The sequence below is a fragment of the Prinia subflava genome, chromosome 3 (assembly GCF_021018805.1).
Source record: "Prinia subflava isolate CZ2003 ecotype Zambia chromosome 3, Cam_Psub_1.2, whole genome shotgun sequence".
Taxonomy (NCBI): Eukaryota; Metazoa; Chordata; class Aves; order Passeriformes; family Cisticolidae; genus Prinia; species Prinia subflava.
The window spans coordinates 19504431-19526826 of record NC_086249.1 but is presented as its reverse complement, the minus strand read 5'-3'; the positions used below and the strand labels follow the sequence as shown (position 1 = coordinate 19526826).

Genomic DNA, 22396 nt, shown 5'->3' with positions numbered 1-22396 from the left:
AAGAGCATTGCAAATTTATAGCTGTCTGTACAGCTTTCAGTCTTTCTTGCTCATGTGTTCTTATACAGTCATTAAATATGTAATAAAAACTTTTATCTCGCCCATCTTTTGACTTATTTAGGGTATAGAACAAACATCTGAAGGAATAAAATTAGGTCTGCTCAAACAACTGTAAATTTAACATTGCTTATTTCTAAATGTCAAATTAAACATTTAAATATAATTTTTCAGAATGCAGCAATAGCTGCTATGTCCTACCTTTTTTCCTTAAGCATACTCATATTTTTTTCTTTTCCTTTTTTAAAAGCTGTTGCTATCCAAATAAAATTATCACTTGCGTGACTGAATTATTTAAAAAGACAGGCAACTATACAATGATACAATGTAATCCTGTGAATAAATACATGAATTCTCATCTTAAAACTGCTTAAGTTTTAGTTACCATTATTTCTACTGGGAAGGTATTTCAGAAGCTCACATCTCTGATAGCTATGCAAAACCATTTCCAATTTCCAACCTACACTTATTCACAGTGAGCTTAAAAATCTTGCTCTTGTTACAACTGTGTTCTTTTATATCTTAAAATAACTATTTCTTTTCAGTGTTTACCCCTTGAGATGGCAATAAATTTGTTCCTTTCTTCGCTATTATTTTTTCTAGCTTGAGCAGGCCAATCTCTCATATTTTCCCTACAATAGGATAAAAGCTCTGTCCCTCAATTCATTCTCTTGGTCCTTCTCTGCATTTGTTCTGCTTGAAATTCAGATTTATACAGAGTATTCTGGGTGATAAATTACACATGTCTTCTAAGGCAGTCTTAATATTATCTAATCTCTGCTGAAAATTCTTCATCTGATACAGACCAGAACATTTTTCAACTCCCCCAGTTCAGACAAAGAGCTCCTGACTTTTTCTAGTGAACTTCTTATTTCTGATAGTCCAGTTTTCAAATCTTCCTGCTTACTTCCATTTTAATTATGTCTTATAACTATATGGCCACCCTAAGCATAATCAGTACCCTTCAAGCACCAAGGTCACTACTAAAGATGTAAAATAAACCTGGTCCAAAAGACTGACCTTGGGAGACTTCCAGCCCAACAATGAAGTCTGATGCTGCCTCCTCACTAGTCAGGCCTTTGGCCTTCTCACAGTCTGCACAGCAGTCCTCATCCTCTCTTGTTTAATTGCACTTACTCAGAATGCACTATTACTAAAACCAGTAGAAATCTATTCACAAATTTTTCCCTCTAACTCAAAGAACAGTATATATGAAATTAAAAACTTCCCTATATATCTGTGAGGACAAGAGTTCACACAAATTCCTTCCTCCCCATACCCATATAATCTATCTTAGCTGACTGATCCAAAACTGAGGATGAAGGAACCATAAAGTCTGGGTTTGTATTTACTCACCATGATGCCGAGCAGAAGTAAATACATGGATGTTAAAAATTCATACCGGTATAAAACCAGTGCATGTTAGACAATGTCCATAACAAACCCTAAAAATAATTACAACAGTTGCTGTATTCCAACTATTGAAACAATTAGATTAAAAATAGGTCTTACTTGTCCTGTCATATGACTCATGACATGTATGTGCAATTTCAGCTCCAAGCTGCAAATAATGTCCAGCTTTATCATCTCTGGAACCATCTGCTCCAAGGGCAAACATTCCACCTGCAAAACAGGTCAAATGGCCCATCTTCCTTTCAAGATGCCCGTTCTTCCACTCCCCAATGAAGGTCAGTCCCCCATTGGACTTTCTGATGAGATGTTTTTCTATGGCCTACAAAGAGATTAAGAGAACTTTCAAATGCTGTTTCATATGCAAGTTTTACTTATTAACATTCCTTTATCGAGCAAAGACCAATTTTCAAAACAAAAATAATTTTCTTTTTCAGCACTTATTTTATGGCTCAAACAAATATTTGTCTAACTGTTAACTCTGGGAAGTACCTATTTGTTGCTCTGTGCAATCTGTGAGTACTCAGAAAACACATCCATGTTGAAACCTTTTGGTCAGCAACATATGCAAACATGTACCCTCAGTCACTCTTTAATAGGAAGTGACAGGAATGCTCCAGCCACCTTCTAGCTTCTCCACAGCAGCTTTCTGAATGCACATTGTCAAATGACGGGTGTCAGAGCAGCTGTTCACAAAAAATGGTTATTTTATACATGAGGCAAATGCTGCTTTCTTTTTGCACATTTGTACCAATATATGTTGCTGCTTGTGACTTATAAATGGTATCCTTTCCTTAGAAGAATAGCTGCCCTAACACCCCGAAGTTCTCAAACTAGATGGAACAACAGTTGCTTTAAGCCTCTTTCAGAGAGAATCACAATTCCCACCAACCTACTGCAGTATTTACTAAGTCTAGCATTAGACAATGACAAAGTAATGAAAGAAAGTGCTGGTCTGCACTCCTGTTGGGCTAATTCCTTCACTAACACCACTGACAGATCTGAGGTTTGTGGTCATGGCAGGATCCAGAGACAAGAAGGCAGAAATAAATGACAGAGCAGAAAGAAGTAAGTCTCTGACAGCTGCCAGGGTGGTTTTCTAACCATCATGCAATTTGGCATTGATGACTGCCTTCTGCTGCTAAGGAGCCTGATGTGGTTAATTGTACAAGCCTCATTTGGTCTGAAAGTACTGGTACAGGAAATACTGGATCTGCTGGAAACTACCACTGGAAAGGATACTAAGATCTGGAGCATTAACTCTGTTGATTCCATTATTCTAGACTGTGACAAAACTGACACTTTTCAACCACATGGTACATAAAAATTGAGATCTCTTTGAAGGAAAGCCACTTTAACAATGAAAACCAGGAAGGCACTAAAGCATATGGATTGTTTATTTCCTAGAGGAAAGCATTTTCTTCCAAATGTTTAGTGACATTTCCTTTCAAATTGTATCTTCCCATAATTTCATAGCTGTTGAGGAGTAAATGGTTGCAGAAGCACTTCCAGTGGGACAAAATTGCTGTGGTTAGCCCCAGGATAGCCAAAAAAGGTTAAATTTATATACTTCTCCATGAGCTACTCCTCTACTCCAGATTTTCTTTCATGGTTTGACTGAAGAGCATGTTCTAGGTGCAACATGCTCCTCTTCTGAGCAGAAAACACATCCTCTGGACTTGAAAATAATTGCCTGGTAGAAGGAGTAGTTGTTGAAATCTGGAAATCAAGTTCTATCAGCTACTTAATAACTAGGTGAGATCCTGAGAATCGCAAAGGAAACATTTCACAAGCATAAATGCAAGTCTCTCAAAATACTTTATCATTCAACAACCTGCTGCCTGCCAGCTGCAGAAAAATGATGATTAATATTCACAGTAATTAACAAGGGACAGCTGGGCATTGCTGGGAGCACTGCCCAGCAGATAACAAAAGTTTGTGCAGGTTGGGATAGACGTGGCATTTGGATCCTGGGCTGGATGGCTGAGGCCACAGAGCACTCAAACAGGAACCACAAAGCAATGACATCCAGCTGGACTACAAGGAGTATACACAAACCAGAGTGGGCGTGTATATCCCAACTCGCAAAGAGAAGATTTAGTTCACATTAACTAAGAGATTAACTAATGGAAGGAGCTTCCTTTGTCTGCGAAATGCCTCAGCAACAGGCGTGGTTGAGGTCACTTGGTTTGTTCAGCCTAGAGAAGAGACTGAGGGGAGACCTCATTGCAGTCCTCAACATCCTCATGAGGGGCAGTGGAGGGAAGGGCACTGATCTCTTCACTCTTGAGATCAGTGACAGGACCCGTGGGAATGGCCTGGAGCTGTGTCAGGGGAGGTTTAGGTTGGACAGCAGGAAAAGGTTCTTCACACAGAAGGTAGTTGGGCACTGGGACAGGCTCCCCAGGGAAGTGGTCACAGCACTAAGCCTGACAGAGTTCAGGAAGTGTTTTGACAACACTCTCAGGCACATGGTGTGACTCTTGGGGTGTCCTATGCAGGGCCAGGAGCTGGACTGAATGATTCCTGAGGGTCCCTTGCTATTCAAAATATTCTGTGATTCTATGCAAAACCTGAATGTTCTCTGAAGTTCATGTGCTTTTTATGACTACAAAAAATAGCATTTTCTGAGCTGTCTTGCAGCAGTACTTGCTATGTTGTGACAGTCAAGCACACTGCTGAATCCTTCTTTTAGCTCCCTAATGCTGTGCAGTAAGAAAGATTGAGGATCAAATTTATGAGCCTAACAGATTAGACTACTCAAGGCAGCAGATCAAAAGGAAGCTTACCTATCCTCCAGCTGATGTGAGAAGGAAAGAAAGACACTTGAAACCAGACTAGCTGGAAGGCCCACATGATGATGTTGAAAGCAAAGTTAAGAGCCCCATCCTCAATTTTTATCACCACAAAAAATTCCCAACAAGTTTCACAATTTCAGCTTTTATCATAGCTGTGAATTTCCATACTAGCACACAGCAATGAAGTGTCCTTTACAGTGGAAGACTGCACCCATGTTATATACAGAGGGGTTATGGATATAGAACTTGTTTGTATTCATGTTAGGAAGTTCGTGGTGACCTGGATAAGACTTCATATGCCATGGATCTGTAACCATGACATCTGAAGGACAGATGCTGCATTTTTCTTCCCCGTGATAGCTCCAAGGAATGAGATATCACCATCTACTGCAAGACTTAGGAGTGAAATTATGTTGTCCATCTTCAACTCACCCTGCTGTAATAAGATAAGGGAGTGAGGTGTGGCTGGACAGAGACATTCTTTTAGTCTGGTGGGTGCTGAGTACATTTCCAACTCTGTGAGTTTCAACGCTGTGAGTGGGAGGAAGGCTTATTATACCTTTCCCCTTCTTGCACAAATGATGCAAAGAGCTTCTGCTCCACATTTTGAAAAACAAAGAATAAGAAGTGTTAGCTATGGAGGAAGACCTATATTATAGGCAAGAACAAAAGAATGGTAAGGGAATGGTCTCTTAAAAACATTTACCGAATTGCAGTTATACAAAGCAAATCCTACTTAATGACTCTTTGTGTCTTTCAGTGTCAAGTAGGATGTGGGAAAGACACAAACTCTGAAACAGAGTGTGTTCCACAGCACTTAAATCAGTACAGCTTATGCAGACTCAAATGGACAGGGTAGGTTTAGCTGAGAGAAAGCTGAAGGAACCCTCTGATGCTTGGACTGCAGATCATATCACACATGAAGAGGAGCAGCTTGGCTTTTCCTCCCTCCCATCCACAGAGTGTTATCACCTGGTCCCAAATTTGTCTTGCTCTGTCTCCATTTAGAGATGTGCCCATACAAAATGTTTGCAAGATGGTTTACAGTGAAGAGGATTTATTTCCTCTAATTTTGAAGTGTTCACAGTTTAAGAATCAGAGTAAAATAGTTCAGAGTAACCACAATGGAAGCTAGATATCAACTGGTAAACACCTTTAAACCCACAGAACCCCATAAACTGTATTTTAACTTATTAAAAATACACAACTATGGTTTTGAACCAGTAATGTAGAATTTAACAAACCCTGGAAAGGTAAGGAAGTTCAAAAGGACTGGGAAACAGCTAATGCTTTATCAGTAGTTTAAAAAGTTAATAAAACAATAATATAAAATGAATCATGTGGTTTCAAAAATAAATGTTTGATTGATACGTGTATGCTGATACAAGGAATATTAGGGATTTTGAGAATTTCTTGGCATTTTACAAACTATTATCCTAAACAAATTCAAAGCAGCACATATGAAGTGGATTAAAAGCTGGCTTGCTGGAACAGTTCAAAGTAAAAAAAAAAAAAAAAAAAAAAAAAAGGAAAATTGTGAGAAAATCAAAAATCCTTATCCCATGAAGATTCTGCATAGATACTTTATTCAACACTGGGCAGTATTTCTAACAATGATTTCCAAGAAAAATGCTAGAACAAAATTGCAGATGACACAAAAATTGATGGAACTGTAGATAATGATAAAGAAAAAGTCAGTTCTGCAAAATCACTGAGAGCAGGTGACAAAATGGGTTTTGCCTGAACAATGTGTTGCAAAAGAGATAAGTGTAAGGTCAAACACTGAGGAATCGGGAATGTAAATCACAGTGGCAGGAAAGTAGTAAATCAAAAAGATTATAACCAGCTTCAGAATAAAGCAACTGGAAAGTGGATGATGGTTTGAGGCAAAGGTTAAGAGTGCAAACAGAGCTCCTGGCTGGCTGAAGAGGATAAAACCAAGAAGGAATCAGTTAGAAGAAGAATCACATTAGAAGAACCTTTACATTGCTGTCTCCATACTCAAGACACTAAAAAATTAATAGAAAAAAGCTTAAGAAATAATTCAAAATCTGTTTTATATTGTGAGACCAAAAGAAAAGCATTTTTCTTTCAGGAGAGAATGTCTATTGTACATCCGATAGTAACCAGCTATATGGTGCAGATAACCCTTTAAAACAATGTAGAGAAGGAACAAGTCAAAGCAGCTGGAAGTCAAATGTAATCAAATTCAGGTCAGGAATAAGAGATATTACTGCTTCAATGCAATTTTGTACTAGAACTTTCACTATATATCTTTTAAAATGTGAATTTTGAGAACACCAAGAACAAGTGTTTTGCTTTAGAAGACTGACCACAGTAAAACTAAGTTATAAAAATTTACACTGAAAGCAACAGGGCATGCCCAGAGCCTGGAACACATCAGGCACCAACCACACATCAGCTCTGGGACGAGACCACACAGTCCCTGCTGCTGCTGGTACCACAGCTCACGTGACTCACAGCAGCTCAGTTACTTTCTGTGTCTGAACTGTAGCAGAGGAATGGTGGCACAGTGGGCACCACTATGAGAGGCTGCTGAGAGAAGATGGGGAAACTGGAAAAGGAAGAGCTGGGCAGCAAAAAGCTCAGAGCCACCACAGAAAGGCCCCCACCCCAAATCCCTCTGAACCATCCTGTGGTACTGCCCTGCTTGGGCAAGCATTTCTTGGTCTGTGACAGAGATTAAGACCACAGCATGAAAGAACCATAGAAACAGGAATGACGTTTTACAAGGTAAATATGGAACATGTAAATGCCTTAGAAAATAATGCAAAGAATGAAACAAGTTGGAACTTCAGGTCCTAGAATGGTGAATTCTCAACACTGGAAAAAAGTGACTTGGTTGTTCTGCACACATCTCAAGGTTGCTAGATCTCCTATTAATAAATTACAGTTTGGGCTTTTACATTGTACCATTTGGGACAATTGTATCATTTTTAGCACAATAATCTGCATCACATGTATTCCACAATAATACTTTTTAAAGTACTCAGAGTGAAAGCTAGTATTATTCATCACTTGATTTCTTAAAACTTACATAATCAAAACAAGTCCTGTGGTTGGTGGTGGTTTTTTCTGCCTAGGGTTTTTTTAAAATTTAATTTAATTTCCTTAAAATTATTAAAGACGGTTCCGCAGTATTGGAAAACTCAATGAATTATAATCACCTCAATTGCATCGTCGTACATTTTCCTTGCCTCCGTGTCCATCTTGTCTGACATAAGCCAGGCTTTCAATAAATATTCATAAAAACTGTCTCCCAGCCCGCCCACGGATGTGTGATCTGTAGAAGGCAAAGAGGGAAGAAAACAAACAAAAAAAAAGGTTGAAGTTGTTATGTAATAGCACCTTAGATTTATTCAAAACATAAACTTAGGTTTTTAAGGCCTACTGCTGTAGAATTATAAACATTTTTGGCCTGTTTAGCAGGACAAAGCTGCACTGCACTCCTTCCCCTCCAAACTTACATCACAGGCATAGAACCTTCTGTATGTATTCCCTGTTTGTCATTCTGTTCATGCTATCCCTCATATCAAAAATGTACTTTAACCTCTGTTTTTACTTCATTCCAAAGAACCTAACTGTTTTGCTGCTAGGGTTTGGGGGTTTTAGGTTTTAGTTTTTTAAGGTATATGTGAAAAAAGCATGTAGAAAACCTCCTAAGACCTCTGCATCCAGGATGGAACCAGGTCACATGGCTGGCTCCAAACTGCCATCCATGAACGACACAGAATCCAACCTTTACAGCAGATTTTTATTTCTAACAGAGTAGTTACTCAACAGACTAATGAATTCCTCAAACTAGATGTTCTTATTGGCATTCTTTTAGTCAAAAGGGAAGCAAGCTGCCTTTGCAGTGTACAACACAAGCCCTGCTCTGTTCCACTGTGCCTGAGCAGCAATGCAGAGCTGTGCCATGTGCCACAGGGTAAGGCTGCTTCACTATTAGAATGCACCAGAACATAAACGGAACCTCCTGACACACAGATTTCTTTTTTGTCTCCCTTTTTCCTTTTTTCTTTCCCTTGCAGAGGTTGCCTTTCACAAATAGTGTCACTGCTGTTCTGTGCTGAGAGACCACTTGGGAACTATCTGTGTTTCTCTGTGGCTGAACTGTCATACTTCCCCACAAAAAGCCCACTGATGGTCTGGCAGCCTTGGAGCTTCTGTTCCAACCAGGGTAAGCACTCACTCAGTACACCTTTCATTCAAAAAGCTCCACTCTGTGAGATTTAATGAATTACTCCAAACACAACACACACAACCTTCTCTTTCCTGATGTTACAGCCCTCAAAACAGTGGCACCAGAACAGTCTTAGAGTCCTGAAGTTAGGCGAGGGAAATGTTTAACACCAACATTGTCACAATGCCAGAAATTCACTGCCCTAAGCATGGCTGGTTGAGTCATGCAAGTATGCTTTCACTGGGTAAAGAAAAGATATGACACTTCCTTTTACAAAATACCTCAAAAAAGTGGTATTATTCACAGTTTTTCTGGGATAAAGGTGCAAAAGAGAGGTTGAACTCTCCTTCTGTTCTTTTTTCCTGCAAGCACCACCCTACCACAGCATGTCTGCTTGTCTCTGAAGATGTGAGTAGGAGGTTAGAGCTGGTAGATGCTGCTATCCCAACTCTTCTAGCTGCCTCTTGGCTCCTCTGCTACTTAAAAATGGATTTCTAAACAAAGAAAGGAGCAAGTAGAGAGCCTGTAGCTTTCTCATTTAGTTTCAAGTTGTGAATTTGAAGCAAATTACTTCATGCCCTTCTCTTATACCTCTGAATCTCCTTGACTGCCTTTTCACACCCAGTTACTCAGTGATTATGAGTTTTCATAAGCTTTCTCACCCTGAGCTGTAAGAGGACATTCAGGTCATGACTCACTCTCTTACACAAACACAAGGGCTAGAAATTACTTCTTCAATTTACAATTACATTCTTAAGTAGACACAATAAACAAGGATCTGTGGTTTTCGGGAAAAAAAATTTAAAAACCATAAACTATCCCAAGACTTCAAAGCTACAACTCATGCTGGCCAGCACTGCTCAGGGTCTGACTCCACAAGAGACAGTTTAAAACTATTTCTGTTTAAGCTGCTGCCTCATCCCCAGCTGAGCTCTGTCACTTGAGTCAGGGATGATCCTCAGCCACACCTCCTTGACAGATGCACTCAGGTCCCAACAAGGACAGGCTGTAGAACCCTCAGCAGCGTTCTTGTAGAAGCTCCAGCTGGATTTGGGACAGGAAAGATGAGTGGAAAAGGTTTATTTCCTAAACAGAGAAATCCACATTCCAGGTGTGTTTCAAAAGTCAATTATCAGCAACATGTCCCATTTCACGTCTACTTCTCCAGGCAGTCATTTGAGAACTGTCCTCTTCTGTCAGCAGCTCCTCTCCTTCACATTGCTTCTCCTCTTAGACAAGAGTACAGGGAACACAGGCACCAGAAGCATTGGGGGCACAGGATTCAGAGCCATGCCCTAGACAGCCTTTTTTGCACCTTCTTTGTGCAGAGAATAGGGCTGCTCAAGCCTCTCAGATTCAGATCCTCCTGCCTTTCAGCAAGTAGAGAAGCACATGGTAAGGAGCTAAAGCCTTTCAAGGGCCTTGCCACTCCCAGCAGCAGCACTTTCCTTGCTCCTTTTATGCATACCTCACTCCAGCTCTGACCAGCCCAGAGTTTTCAAGGCTCCCTCTCTCATTCACCAGTGGGCTACTCCATTCCCCAGCCTTTCACAGCTGGACCAGAGGGAAGACCTGCCAAAAGGGCAAACGGATCCTGTTCCTTCTCTTCAGCAGCAGGAGAGGGACATATGAAATATTTCTGGTTGGAATATAAGATGGTATTTCAGGGGAGCTGGCTGCATCAAGATGCAGCTGTCTTTATGTCCCTGTCCTCTCCCCATCCACAAAAATAGCCAAAAGAGGATGGAAGTGAAAAGGAGGCCAATGCAGCAGCTGAAAAAAGGTTTAAATGCAGTGAGTTTTCCAACTTCTGCAGCTGCATTAACTGCACCCTGGCAAAACCTTCTTCAGGTTTTCTGCTGGTGTCTGAAGGTGTTGCTAAAGAAGAATTTGCTGCATTTTACAAGAACTCTAAGTAGAAATTACTAAAAACACAATTTGCGCCCAATTGTGGGTCTGACAATTTGCTCTCACCTAGAGTGGAAATGCTAAAAAATATTTTCCAAGATTCTTTAGCAAATTGATTCCTTAGCAAAATTCCTTAGCAAAAATTACTACAATTTGCACCAGCAAACTGGTGCAAATTGTAGATTTGGGTCATCACTTATCATTCTCTCTAAAAACAAAACTCCCTATCCAAACTTATCAGAAGGTCTACAGTGGTTATCACTCTCTCCTGCTATCTGAGCTATAGCTCAATTGGATTCAAAGACTTAAGTCAGCTCAACTTAGAATGTTTTGCCCAGAAAAATGTTTTTCATATAAAATTTACTGATATTTTCACACTGGCCTTAACCTTTCATGTCAATCCAGAGTACCAAAAAGGAATAACATGTGATTTGAATAACTGAGCTTACAATAACATCTTGACACTGGGTACTGCTCAGTAAACAACTGAGAAGAAAAGCATTAAGTACAAGCATTTTGAAAATCTTAAAATGGATTCTTTCTTTCACATATTTGATCTACAAGAATAATTTAATTAGCTCTTTGTCACATAAAGGTTTTTATTTTGAAGAGCTGTTTTACAGTGAAATCCTGAAGTAGAATTTGTTCCAGATTAAGACAAATATAGCAAAAAGAACAGAAGTATGATAGCACAACAAATGTGGCTGAAGCCACATGTTCTGTTCAATGTATACATTTTTAGAACATTCATTCCTTCAAATCAAGACATATTTGGGAAATTTCTTCATTCTACATTTTTTCAAATGCAGGCCTAGATGACTGAGCAAAAATAAAAGGATTCCAGTCAAGGATTGCTTTGGAATTCTTTTCAAACTGGAAGACACAGTAGCTGCAGCTGGAAAGAACACCTTCAACTTTTGCAACCAAATGCAATTACAAGAAACCCTGTATTTTTTTCTGGTTTGTCAAATTTGAAAGCATATTGTGTGCAAATCTGTGCAGTTAGTCTGTTTGTAAGGATTCTTCTTGCCAAAAAGAGACAAATAAAACCCTAACAGAAAGACAATGATATTTCAAGTTCATTACAACATTTTTGCTCAGCTACTACAAAGGATTTACACCCTGTTAAATATTGGCATTTTTCTTCTTAATAAACAGCACTCAACTGTTAACAACCCTCAACGAACAACAAACTAATCAATTTCAGAGCAATACTTTAATGAGTTTTTAATGTATTGATAAAAGATCTACACTGAGTAACATATTGTGTCTCAGCTAACATGCCAAAAACTAGATCTACCTCTCTCCCACAGACTGAAAGGGGGTCCTTCTTTTAAAACCTCACACCATCACTTAACATTCTAAGGATAGTTTCTCTCCAAATGATATTGGTACCAGCAATCCATGAGCCCACTGCTGACACAGTCTCCCCAGACAAGAAGCGGGACAGAACTGAACCACAGCACCAGGCAGGAGGTCAGACAGGGCGCACTCAGTCTCGCTGAAATACCGCTGGATTTCAGCCCCACAGAGGAGGGAGAGTCTGCAGAGCTCTGGTGATTTGTTCTCTCTAAGTGAAATTGTTTCTTTACAAATCTGGGGAGACAAATAAACTTTTTTTTCCTGCAAACAGCTCTTCAAGGCATAGGCAACAAGGTTCCTCCTCCTCAATGACAGCTGAGGCACTGAGATGGATCTGGCTGTTCTTTCTCTTCAGGACTTATTTTTGGGGATGGTTGTAGATAACAGGGATACTATGCATTCACACAGCTCATTCTCATTTGTCATACCAAGACCCACCTAATATCTGTAAATAACTTCCTCCACACCAAGCCAGTTTCCACATGAAGGGCAGTGGTTCCCAAGAACACGGTTATGGTCACAGACTGCAAGTTACCAACACTTCCTTTTGTTTACAGGGAAAGTTTGGTTCAGTGAGCAACAGCATGTTTCCCACAACAACTGACAGCCCCCTAAAGATAACATTAATAATGAAACCTGTTCTAATGAAGGTCTACCTGCTCTCTAGAGCAAACTTAAGATGTGCAAATTATTTTTAAGCAGATGGCTTTAAGTAGTTAACAGCAGCTTAATGAGGCAAATTTAAAACAGTTCATGATTTGCTAAACCCTCTCTGCTTTGTGCCTTAATTGTTCAATTGTCATTTCTTGGCAAGGAGCAAGAATAAAGAAAGAAGCCAGGCATTGTATTAAAGGCAGCAGACCATGCCAGAACTGATGCTGTAGCCCAAACACCTGAGGGCGAGGCTTCCTGCTAGCCAGGAGCAGACAGGAGCGAGCCACTGCCCCTCCCTGACCCCAGGGCACCTCCACCCTCGGCAGAAAGCTCCTGCATCGCTTACTGCACATGGAATAAAAAAAAAAAAAGAAATTCAATACTGAGCAGGGGCGTGTTTAGCATGCACAGCCTGTGCTGCTGGAAAGCAAGGTGGTGAGATAACATTGGAGCAGTGCAGAAGCACAAGCAGGTGGAGATGGGGACCGACTCTGCCCACAGTATTTTTAATTCACCAGCTGTAACTACAACACTGATTCAATATTGTAAACTAGAGACAGAGAGAGAACAACCAAGCAAAAATTACTTACTTGGCTATTTGTAAACTTAAATCTAGGAACCGTAATTGTTACTTTTGACTTTAAAATAAAGCAAAACTCAGTAGACTGGAAACACCAAGATAAACAAACGAGTGATTCATTTTAATCAAGAGTATAGTACAGAACTACTTTGCAACAAGAGAAGGAAGCAATAAAAAGGGAGGCTGATCTTCCTCAAGGATCATAAACTGACAAAGTGCTATTGTAGTATGTCAGAGAAGGAGTTCAAGAGTGAAAAAGTTAAGTGACCAGGAGGGGGTAGCAAAGCGATTAAGCTAATACTGACTTTCATTAAGAAACCCACATACCCCATCACCATTAGTTGTTCTAGCCTTACATTGCAAGAACCCTCTTTCTCTGTGCAGGAAACTTTCAAAGAATTGTTTTTCTGTTTGTCTTCAGGCTGGCTGATTAAATTTCAGTTCAATCTTTACTTCATGTAGTTGGACTTACTGCTCCTCAGCTGCTCTAAATAGGTGCAAGCTCCCCTTCTAATCCTTTAATCCAGAAAGCTGAGGCCCTGGAAATTGCAGCTGCTGCAACTCACAGCAGAAATTCAACCTCAGGATGTCATAAGCCATAGTGGTTGGCTTAAAAGTGCAACCACTTGTAAATTAACTGCAGCAGAGGCAGCCCTGATAAAAGGAGGTGAAGGTGCAATTTTTAGTCAAATATAAACTATATGTCATTAAGGAACACATGACCAGCATGAGAATTTTTCTGAAAACATGCAGGGTCTCATATAACAGAACCACATTTGAAGACTATAAGTTAAGCATGTATCATTTGGGAGGTGGCTGAACAGATGCTGCTTCCCATTCTACTGCCTGGTGCCACAACAGAATCCAGCAACACGAAACTCCTCGCTCTGCTCCTCCCAACCTGCGGGTGCGTGATCACGCCTGCTCAGCACACACAGCTCTGGAGCATGGAGCAGCTGAACTCTAAATACTCCAGATGGAGAAACTAGGTGTGAATATTTCAACAAGGCTCAGAAAAATATGGATGGTTCTTGAGTTCCTTAACTGTACTCTTTGAAAAAACAAACTTTAATCTGAGTAGAATCACATTCCATTTCCAGTTTCATTTGGAGATGACTAAAGCATTTTTGTCAAAGTTGTTTAAAGAAACCCAACAGAACAGCTTGAAGCAGACAGAATATTCCAGCTGGAAGAACTAAAGTCTGGCAGCTACAAGAAACTGAAAACACAATCACTTAAGGAAAAGTATTACGCAATCTTAATTATAAGTGCTACCAGTTTCTCATATAATAAAATTAGGCAAAATTACTTCCTAGACCTGTAGGGACTATAAAACTAAAGATTAAAAATGGCTAAACTTGCACAATTCAAGTGTGTCCAAAGACAATAGAAATACTTTGAAACAGACCAGCAAGTATAACTAGCCAACTAATACACATTTTTAGGTAATTAGTGTTCTTAGAATCAAAACACTTCTTCAGACTGAATGTAATTTATGATTTTGTAATGTCAAAGGAGTATCCTAATTTGGTATCTTACAATAGACTGTACTTTCACTCTCAGGAATTCACAGTTGGAACAACTGTTCTCTTTTTTTTTTTGTATTCAAACTTTCCTGAAACATCAAAACATCAAAACATTCCAGCTATTATTTATAATTCTGGAAAGATTTAGGTCATCTCTCAGAAGACAAGTTCAGGAATTAAACACCAATCAACTAAATACATCAAGTCCACATGCTAAAATTAGAAACATATTAAATCCTTATGTCGGTGTGTTTACTGAGAAGTGGCCTTTTAATCACCTGAAGTTGTCTTTTCAAGGTTATTACACTCACCCACAGAGCCACCCAAATGAAGCACACCTGCCTCTCGGCCAAGTTTGGAGTCACTCTAAATCCCAACTATGTGGGCAGCTTTAACAAAGCCGCTGGGATTTCCAGTGGATTGATGGGAAGTCATGTGCATGTTTGTCTCTGGTAACTTTTTTTTACTTGAAAGGGTGGCTGTGAAAAGCAGGTAAAAGGGGTAACATCCAAACAATACTGCTGTAGGTATATGCCTAAAACCCAAAGAGTCCCTTTTGAATAAGAGTATATATATAGGGGGATTTACAAGCTTTTAAAGTCATTACACGCTTTAGTTTATTCACCTTGATCTTCCTTGAAGATCTGAATTCTCCTCTTGAAGATTATAAACAAGAACATGGGAGAGGGAAACCTTTATTAGATTAAATCTAGTCCAACACTCATCTGTACCAAATCAGCTGGCAAAAGCACTGTCAAAAACTTCACCCTTCAAGTTGCATCAAGACAAGGCAGTTTATATATGTACATATATATGTGTATATATATAGCACATGGAAGCTGACAATCAAAAGTGATTCCGAGAAGCTTCCCTGTTTTTTACGTACTTTTGGATTACACCACATGCAATATAAATCCAGATTACTCTGTTTCTTTCTCCTAAACTTCAGCCTATGTAGTTCTTTATTTTTCTTCTTATGACAGATGCCTGAAATGGCACATGCAGCCACCTCAAGTTCTGATCACTATGTAAGTGCTGGAAATTGTGCTGATTTTAAGACCTGTTCAGTCCATGCTCTGTGACTGAGACTGAGCTACCACACCATATGTGGACTGTATTATCACCACCTCTTTCTTACTTGACTATATAAGTCATATGGGACCATATCTGCAGGATCACACGAGCCTCAAGTCGAGAGGGTATTTTAGCTTGCTGCTAACAAGCACAGTCCAACTCCTGGTGGAACTTCAGGATTAAAAGAAGCTGTGGGTAAGATACATTCAATGCTCCCTGAACAGAACTATAGACCCTCTCTTCTCAATGTCACCAAACTGGAAATGTTTCTCATGTGGCTATGAGCAGGTACATCTCCACACAGAACTCAGAATATCAAGTCTCACATACTGAAGACAGAATAAAAAGAAACAGATGTCAGATGTGACAACAGATGCATCATCCAAATTTACCAATCATCTAGAGAGCATCGACAGAAACACTTAAGTGCACAGACTCCAACACATTACAGAGAAGGAATAAAATAAAACCAAGGAAGTTTAATAAGGCTGTAACAAGTTTGTAACTGGCCTTTGGTAGGCTTCCCTTTCATAAGAAACTAGTAAGTCAAGAATGGTTCAAAAACGCAGCTTCAGGCATAAAATTATCAAAGAAATAGTGAAATTCCACAGGAAATCAAACTCTAAAAACTCACAGAGCATGTGTCAAAGGCTAACTTTTTACTCCCTGATCATTTTAAGTTAATGTCTTCAAAGCCATCAGTGTAAACTCTCAAAAATATCAGGCAGTACCCTAAACATGTCAGATTTCATTAATACAGATGAATTTACTGAATTCACAGTGAGAAAGATAAATGGGAAAGCTGCTGTGGGACAAATCCCAAATTCTAGCTATTGATGCACTCCCCACCAAGATCATGCTCTACAAGTATAGCTTGGTGGTACAGCAAAATGAAATATTCATCTCTTTGCCTACCAATGTATGCAATCATTCTCATAACCCAAAGTTACACCATATCCAAATCCTTTCTTTAGGAATTATTTATAGGCACTCCTTTTCAAATGCATAATTCGTATACAAGTCCAACCTTCCAATAACACTAGAAGCTTTAACACACTAAATAAAGCTTTTATTTGTTCACCTTTTTCAGCATCTTCCACAGCAGACCAACAAAACGTCTTAACCTTGTAGTCTTATGAAAGCATATTTCCTGTAATGCTCAGTTGTGTTGTATTTCATTAAAATAAAGTTTTAACAGATTATCTTGCTCTTGGCTTCTAATGAATAAACAAATTTGAATGCAGCTTTTTCTCGGAACACAGCTAATTACATTTGTACGAAGTTGTAAAGGAAAAGTGCAAGGGGAATTACCCAGCAGAGATTACACAGATTATTTTCTATTCAAAACACATGCATGTTCCTAAGGACAGAACAACACAAAATAAATTGGAGAGTAAAATTAAGGACACCTGCCAAGACAGCATAAAAATTAAACTGCAAAGAACCACCCCCACCTCCTCATATGCAACAGCATGCCTACTGCTGGAAGTCTAGAAATAATGCTGTAATTTCATTTGTTCATAATGTAATAAACTGAAAGCAGATTTCAAATAGAAAAACCTACATAAATACATGCTTACACCAATGTCCAAACAACCTATCACATAGATCACATATCTCCAGTTCTATAAATGATGTTCCAAATACGAATTAAAAAAAAAAATTAACTTGCTAAATCAAATAAATGTGCAAAAATGCGGTCAAGTTGGGAACTATGCAATTATTTTAATTCTGCACCCTTTCTGTTTAAGAGAGACAAAATCTTTTCCTTATGCTGAAGGGGAAAAATAATCATTGGCAAGTTAAAGTATTAGAAATTATTATTCAAAAGTCTAAACAAAAAGTAGTTATCTGATGAGTTTTGGAAGATACTTTGGAATATACAGGCTTACTTGACCCAATTCCTTTTGCTTCTTTTTAGGTTGTGGATGTTTTGTCAGAACTTGACAATACACTTCACAGTTTTATTTTTCCTGACTCATGGCATTGCTTGTTTCTTTAAAGAAGGTACAGGTATTCACAGACATAATTTAAGATACTCCTAGTACTAAGCAATGCATGTAGTAAATAAATAAGGGTAGGAGAGAGAATGTATAGTATCTTCATAGTTAAAGGAGTCTATGAGCAGCTTCAGCTGGCAAATACAGGTTTTCCAATACTAGCATTCTTTCACTCTCTCTGACTACACTATAAACCTGTTAATTTATGCTGCAATTATATTTTATCTGAAATATGTATCTGCAGTGTTTCTTTAATCTTTTGAAAGACTACTTCATTCTTCAGTATTATTCACTTCACCTTGCCATCTGCAAGGGTTTTCATCTCCCAGAGGCAGGTAAAGACTGAAAGGGTTTCTTGCTTTATTTTAAAAATGAAAGGCCCAATAACTGATAAATAAATCAGGATCTGGATTTCTATCTTGTAGCACCCTTGAAGGCTTTCATTCAAGAGAGCCACTCTCCCTATGGATCAGACAGAGCTCACACTGTCAGGGCAATACCCTTCAGCTGACATGCTGATTTTTTCTCAGTGTTCACATTCTCACAAGGTGATAGGCGGAGTGTGACAGCACCATCTTCATCCAAAAGGGTCTGCAGATTCTAGGGGCTGGGAGAGCTGGGTGGCAGAGCTCAGAGGTCACAGGGTCCTAGGTTTACATGCCAGCAACTGTGTGTGCTTGTTTTTGCCAGCAAATTTAATCCTGAGTGCGTGTGTAGTTCATTAGCAAACTCCCAGCTGGACAGCAGGAGACCTGCATCTGGAAAGACCCAAGCTCTGTGCTGATGGCTGCACAGGTCCAGGGGGCAAGCACAGGCATTGGACTGAGAGCCTGCTAATATCTGAAGGGTCCATGATATGAGGACACTTGGAAAGTGGAAGCCCATGCACTTCCATGCATGGGCTTGCACTTTCCACTTGGACACGTGGAAAGTGCAAGCCCATGCATCTATCTGAGAGTGAACATGAGGAGCATCAAAACCTGGCTACCTGTGGGTATGCTGCAGGTGAGTTGTGGCAGGACTACACGGGGGTGCTGCAAAGGCATGGCTGTGTGTGGGCAGCTGCAACAGTGTCCTCTGAATGCATGTGTGCATCTGTGGAATATGTCCTGACTGCAAATGGGAACTTCAGCAGTCACATCCATCAGCCAGGCATGGAGACGCTTGGACCTGGCTGGGCTTCAAGAGCTGAGAAGGAGGAATCCCCAGGTCTTGGAGTCTACTGAATGCAGCAGTTTTCTTACCATCTTTAACCCTGTTATATCCATTTACATCAAATTTATTTTCACTGTTCCTTTAAATTCTGAAAAATAAATGTAGACAGATGGTGCTATGTATTTGATACAAAACCATATCACAAATGAAAATAGATAGGATGCATTGCTTATGGTTTGTCTATTACCTGCAAGAGTTTAAATGAAGCAGTTTGGTTAATTACCTAGCTCAGCCCAAGAGCATTAGCCTCAAACCAGCTGTACAGGCAGGCATAAAAAGCTGGAATATTCGCCCAGTATTTCCACTGACTTAGTGACAGTAATTGAATTTTTTTTTGCCAATATTTGAAAATCGCACCATTTTAAAAGAAGTGTAAATCTAACACAAATAAATTAAATCCACAGATGCTGTCTCCAAGTAACATTTTAAAATTAAAAGTGCTTGGTTTGATTTAAGCAGTTATTGTTGAAAATTAAAGACCACCTGAAGAAAAGGCAATATGCACATCCATAAAGATATTTAAAGTTTATTTAAAGCCCAGTCTACAGCACAACCAACTGGGAAACAGAGGGTGTAAGCGTCTCCCATTCAGCCACCTGGGTTGTGCCTCTACCTACTCTGTAGTAACAGGTGCAGGAAGCTGCAAGAAAGTGAGAACATCACCAGAAGGGGCTATGGTAATGTAACAGGCTAAATACCTGTAGATATCTTCTTATTGTCTTTAAAGGATAGCTATCACTTTGACATGGAAGACACCTTTTCAATTTAGTGCATTTAATACTCTTCTCACACGTGATCAATATCACACTCAGTGAGTTCTTATAAAGATGGTGACAGTGTCCCTCACTGGGCTTTTAACTTGGACTACTTCCAAGTCTGAGTACGGGGCTTGTTTCCTCTAAGGAGACATGACTAAAGCAGCAGAGAAAAGAACTGAAATGTTCATCACATCAGCATTTGGTGGTGCCAAATTCAGTGTCTGCTGCTACATTCCTAATAGCAATGTTCAGCTCATGCACTGTAAATTCACAGGCTAGCTTACTTCACAGCGACTTGTTAATGTGCCCACATATCACTAGGGTGTAATAAACCTGTAAGATTAACACCGAATGACATTTCTGCTTGTTTTCTTGCATACGGAAGCCACATTTGGCCTAAACCCCAACTTTAGCTAAACTGACAACTCTCCTAGTAACCAACCCAGGTAACTCCAGTTAGCACAGATGCAGGAAATGAGATTTGAAGTTAAGAGTAATTAGAGTTCCCCTTCAATAGCATTATTACTTGATGTTGGATCAAATATGTTGGAGATGCTGGATCCAGAAGAAATTAAGAAGTTTATTTTCAGTGTTGGAAAGCAAAGAGAAAGAATGTCCAATTTACAGAAATGTGCAAACGTGACGTGCATGCCCTGACTTTGCAATAACACGCAGATTTGGCATTTCTTTTGTTACTGCTCTTCCAGTTGGTATTTGCACCTAACATGTTTGCAAATGCAAATTAAATTTTTTCAACATATTTTAATTTTTTTAAGAAATCACTTTTCTTCAGTACAAATCAATGTTCATAATTTTGAAATCCCTGCTTTTTAATCAACTTTCAAGTTATATCTGCTTAGGAGGCTTCTCTAGAAAGCACTGTTACTGCTTTTGCAAAGAATCTAAATTCAAAGTTCTGATGCTCACATCAATCCAACTACTCACCATGTGTAAAGGAGAAGCTAACAAAGTCAACTGAAGGTTAATGTGAGAGGTTAGAAAATCCTTCCTGCCAGTGATTTTCCTTTCAGTCTTATAGAAACTGAAACCCCAAAGTAGAAGTATTGTAAATAACTTGTTCCTACTGGACCATCACCTTAGCCCATAAGTAAAAATGGAATCTGTCAACATTCCTGTGGGCATTACAGCTGTGCCTTCTAGCAAATGCCCCAGTGAGCTGACAAATCCTGAGCTGAACGCATTCAAAAGCTGTCTCTCATGACCCCTGTGCTGTAATAATACCTGCACATGATAAGCTTAAAGCCAAATATTTAGCCATCATTTTCCTCCTCCTGGATATAATGAACCCCCTTGCTGCTACACAGCATTATGTGTCCAGTTGTATTACAAAGCATTTGCATTGGAAAGGACAGGGATTTAGCAATGACCAGTGAGCCATTCACCCAGTAGTTTTCAGGATTGGAGTTTATAGCATTCAAGTGGAAAGAAATGATGGGATGAAGCAGTAGTCTTTGCTCAGTCCTGCCTGCTATGGCTTCAAACCCTGGCTGCTTCTGCTTCATTGAGGCAAGCAGAAAAAGAAAGAAGTAATCTGTTACCAGAACTCTTTTTTTCAAGGGCTATGTCAAGTGCATTAAATGCAAATGAAAATTTGTGTTAATTAAATTGTAATCACTTCAAAGACATGGCTACAGATTAATGCCACCCTGACATAATGATTTGACTCATCTCTAGAACTTGTTAAGAACCTGGAAGCAGCGGTCACATCTTTCTTAATGAAATCATTATTACTAATTGACTGGTAAAGTTACTCCACTGATAGTAACTTTTCAGGCATTTGTAACAGAAACACCGACTGGTTTGAATGGAAGTGCATGTCTTTCTAAGCTCCAGCAGACGAACAAGTGAAAAAGATGGCCTGCACATCTCAGGGCAGTGTCCCCAGCACATCTTTCCCAGCAGTGAAGCTGCAGAACATGCTGTTTATACTGAGATCAAAAAGCCTGCACTCTGATAAATCAAACCCCAGCTGGAATGACTCACTGGAGCCTGCACCCTCACATCAGAAGGATGTCAACAAGGTTGCAGCGTATCACATACAACACTCCCCTTCTCCTAACCCAGGAAGAGCACAGACCACATTTTGAGCACACATTGAAACAAAGCAAACCAGACAAGACACAGCAACATGGCCTAAGATCTACAGAGGCTAAGACAGAAACATTCTGAGGCACAGAAAAACCCCTTAACAACTCCTGATCCCCAAAAGGCCTAAAAGAGCTCTACAAAAGTTGGCTCATCACCATTCAAGAACCCTGGATATCTGAAGAGAACTTGGGGGCCAATGTACTTTTGTTTAAAACCCCCAAAATCAGGGTGTGCGTAGGCTCCTAGCAGAAACAGCTCTGAGAAGGTATCCAAATACTCTCTCAAGTATCAAGGCAAAGGGTATCAAGAATTTTCCACAAGGTTATTTTTGCAAGTAGAGATGGATCCAGTTTACAGCCCTATAGGGCCACAACAAAGCCACAGAAAATGATGCTTCCCTTTTCTTCCACAATCTTGCAGCAGGAATTTCCTTTAAATATTGCAGCTTATCTGTCAGCTTGTTGGAACAAAATTAAACAAAACAGCAATATTTCTAGAAGGCTAGAATTTTTCTTCTATTCAAATAGTATAATTTTTTTCTTTAAAAAATAAATTAAAAGGCAAAGACAAAATATAACTGCTTAGAAAACTTGATCTAAATTAATTATTCCACTATATATTTTGTCTGATACTAAGAATCAACTGGTAGTAATAGCATTAACTGGTCTGACTGCTAAGTTCACATCACCATTGATGTTTTTATTACTTCAAATAAAGGTACTCACCACTAGAATAAAGGTA

At 39.4% G+C, this 22396-nt stretch overlaps 1 protein-coding gene across 1 annotated transcript in view; it reads right to left on the bottom strand.

Annotated features, from left to right (window-relative positions):
- MAN1A2 (mannosidase alpha class 1A member 2) overlaps window positions 1-22396 on the bottom strand; it is a 136159-nt gene that overhangs the window by 19937 nt on the left and 93826 nt on the right. The window contains exons 9-10 of the mRNA XM_063394265.1: window positions 7454-7569; window positions 1570-1789 (exon numbers count right to left, since the gene is read on the bottom strand). Of these exons, the coding sequence (XP_063250335.1) occupies window positions 1570-1789; window positions 7454-7569 (336 nt within the window). The remainder of the gene's footprint in view (window positions 1-1569; window positions 1790-7453; window positions 7570-22396) is intronic.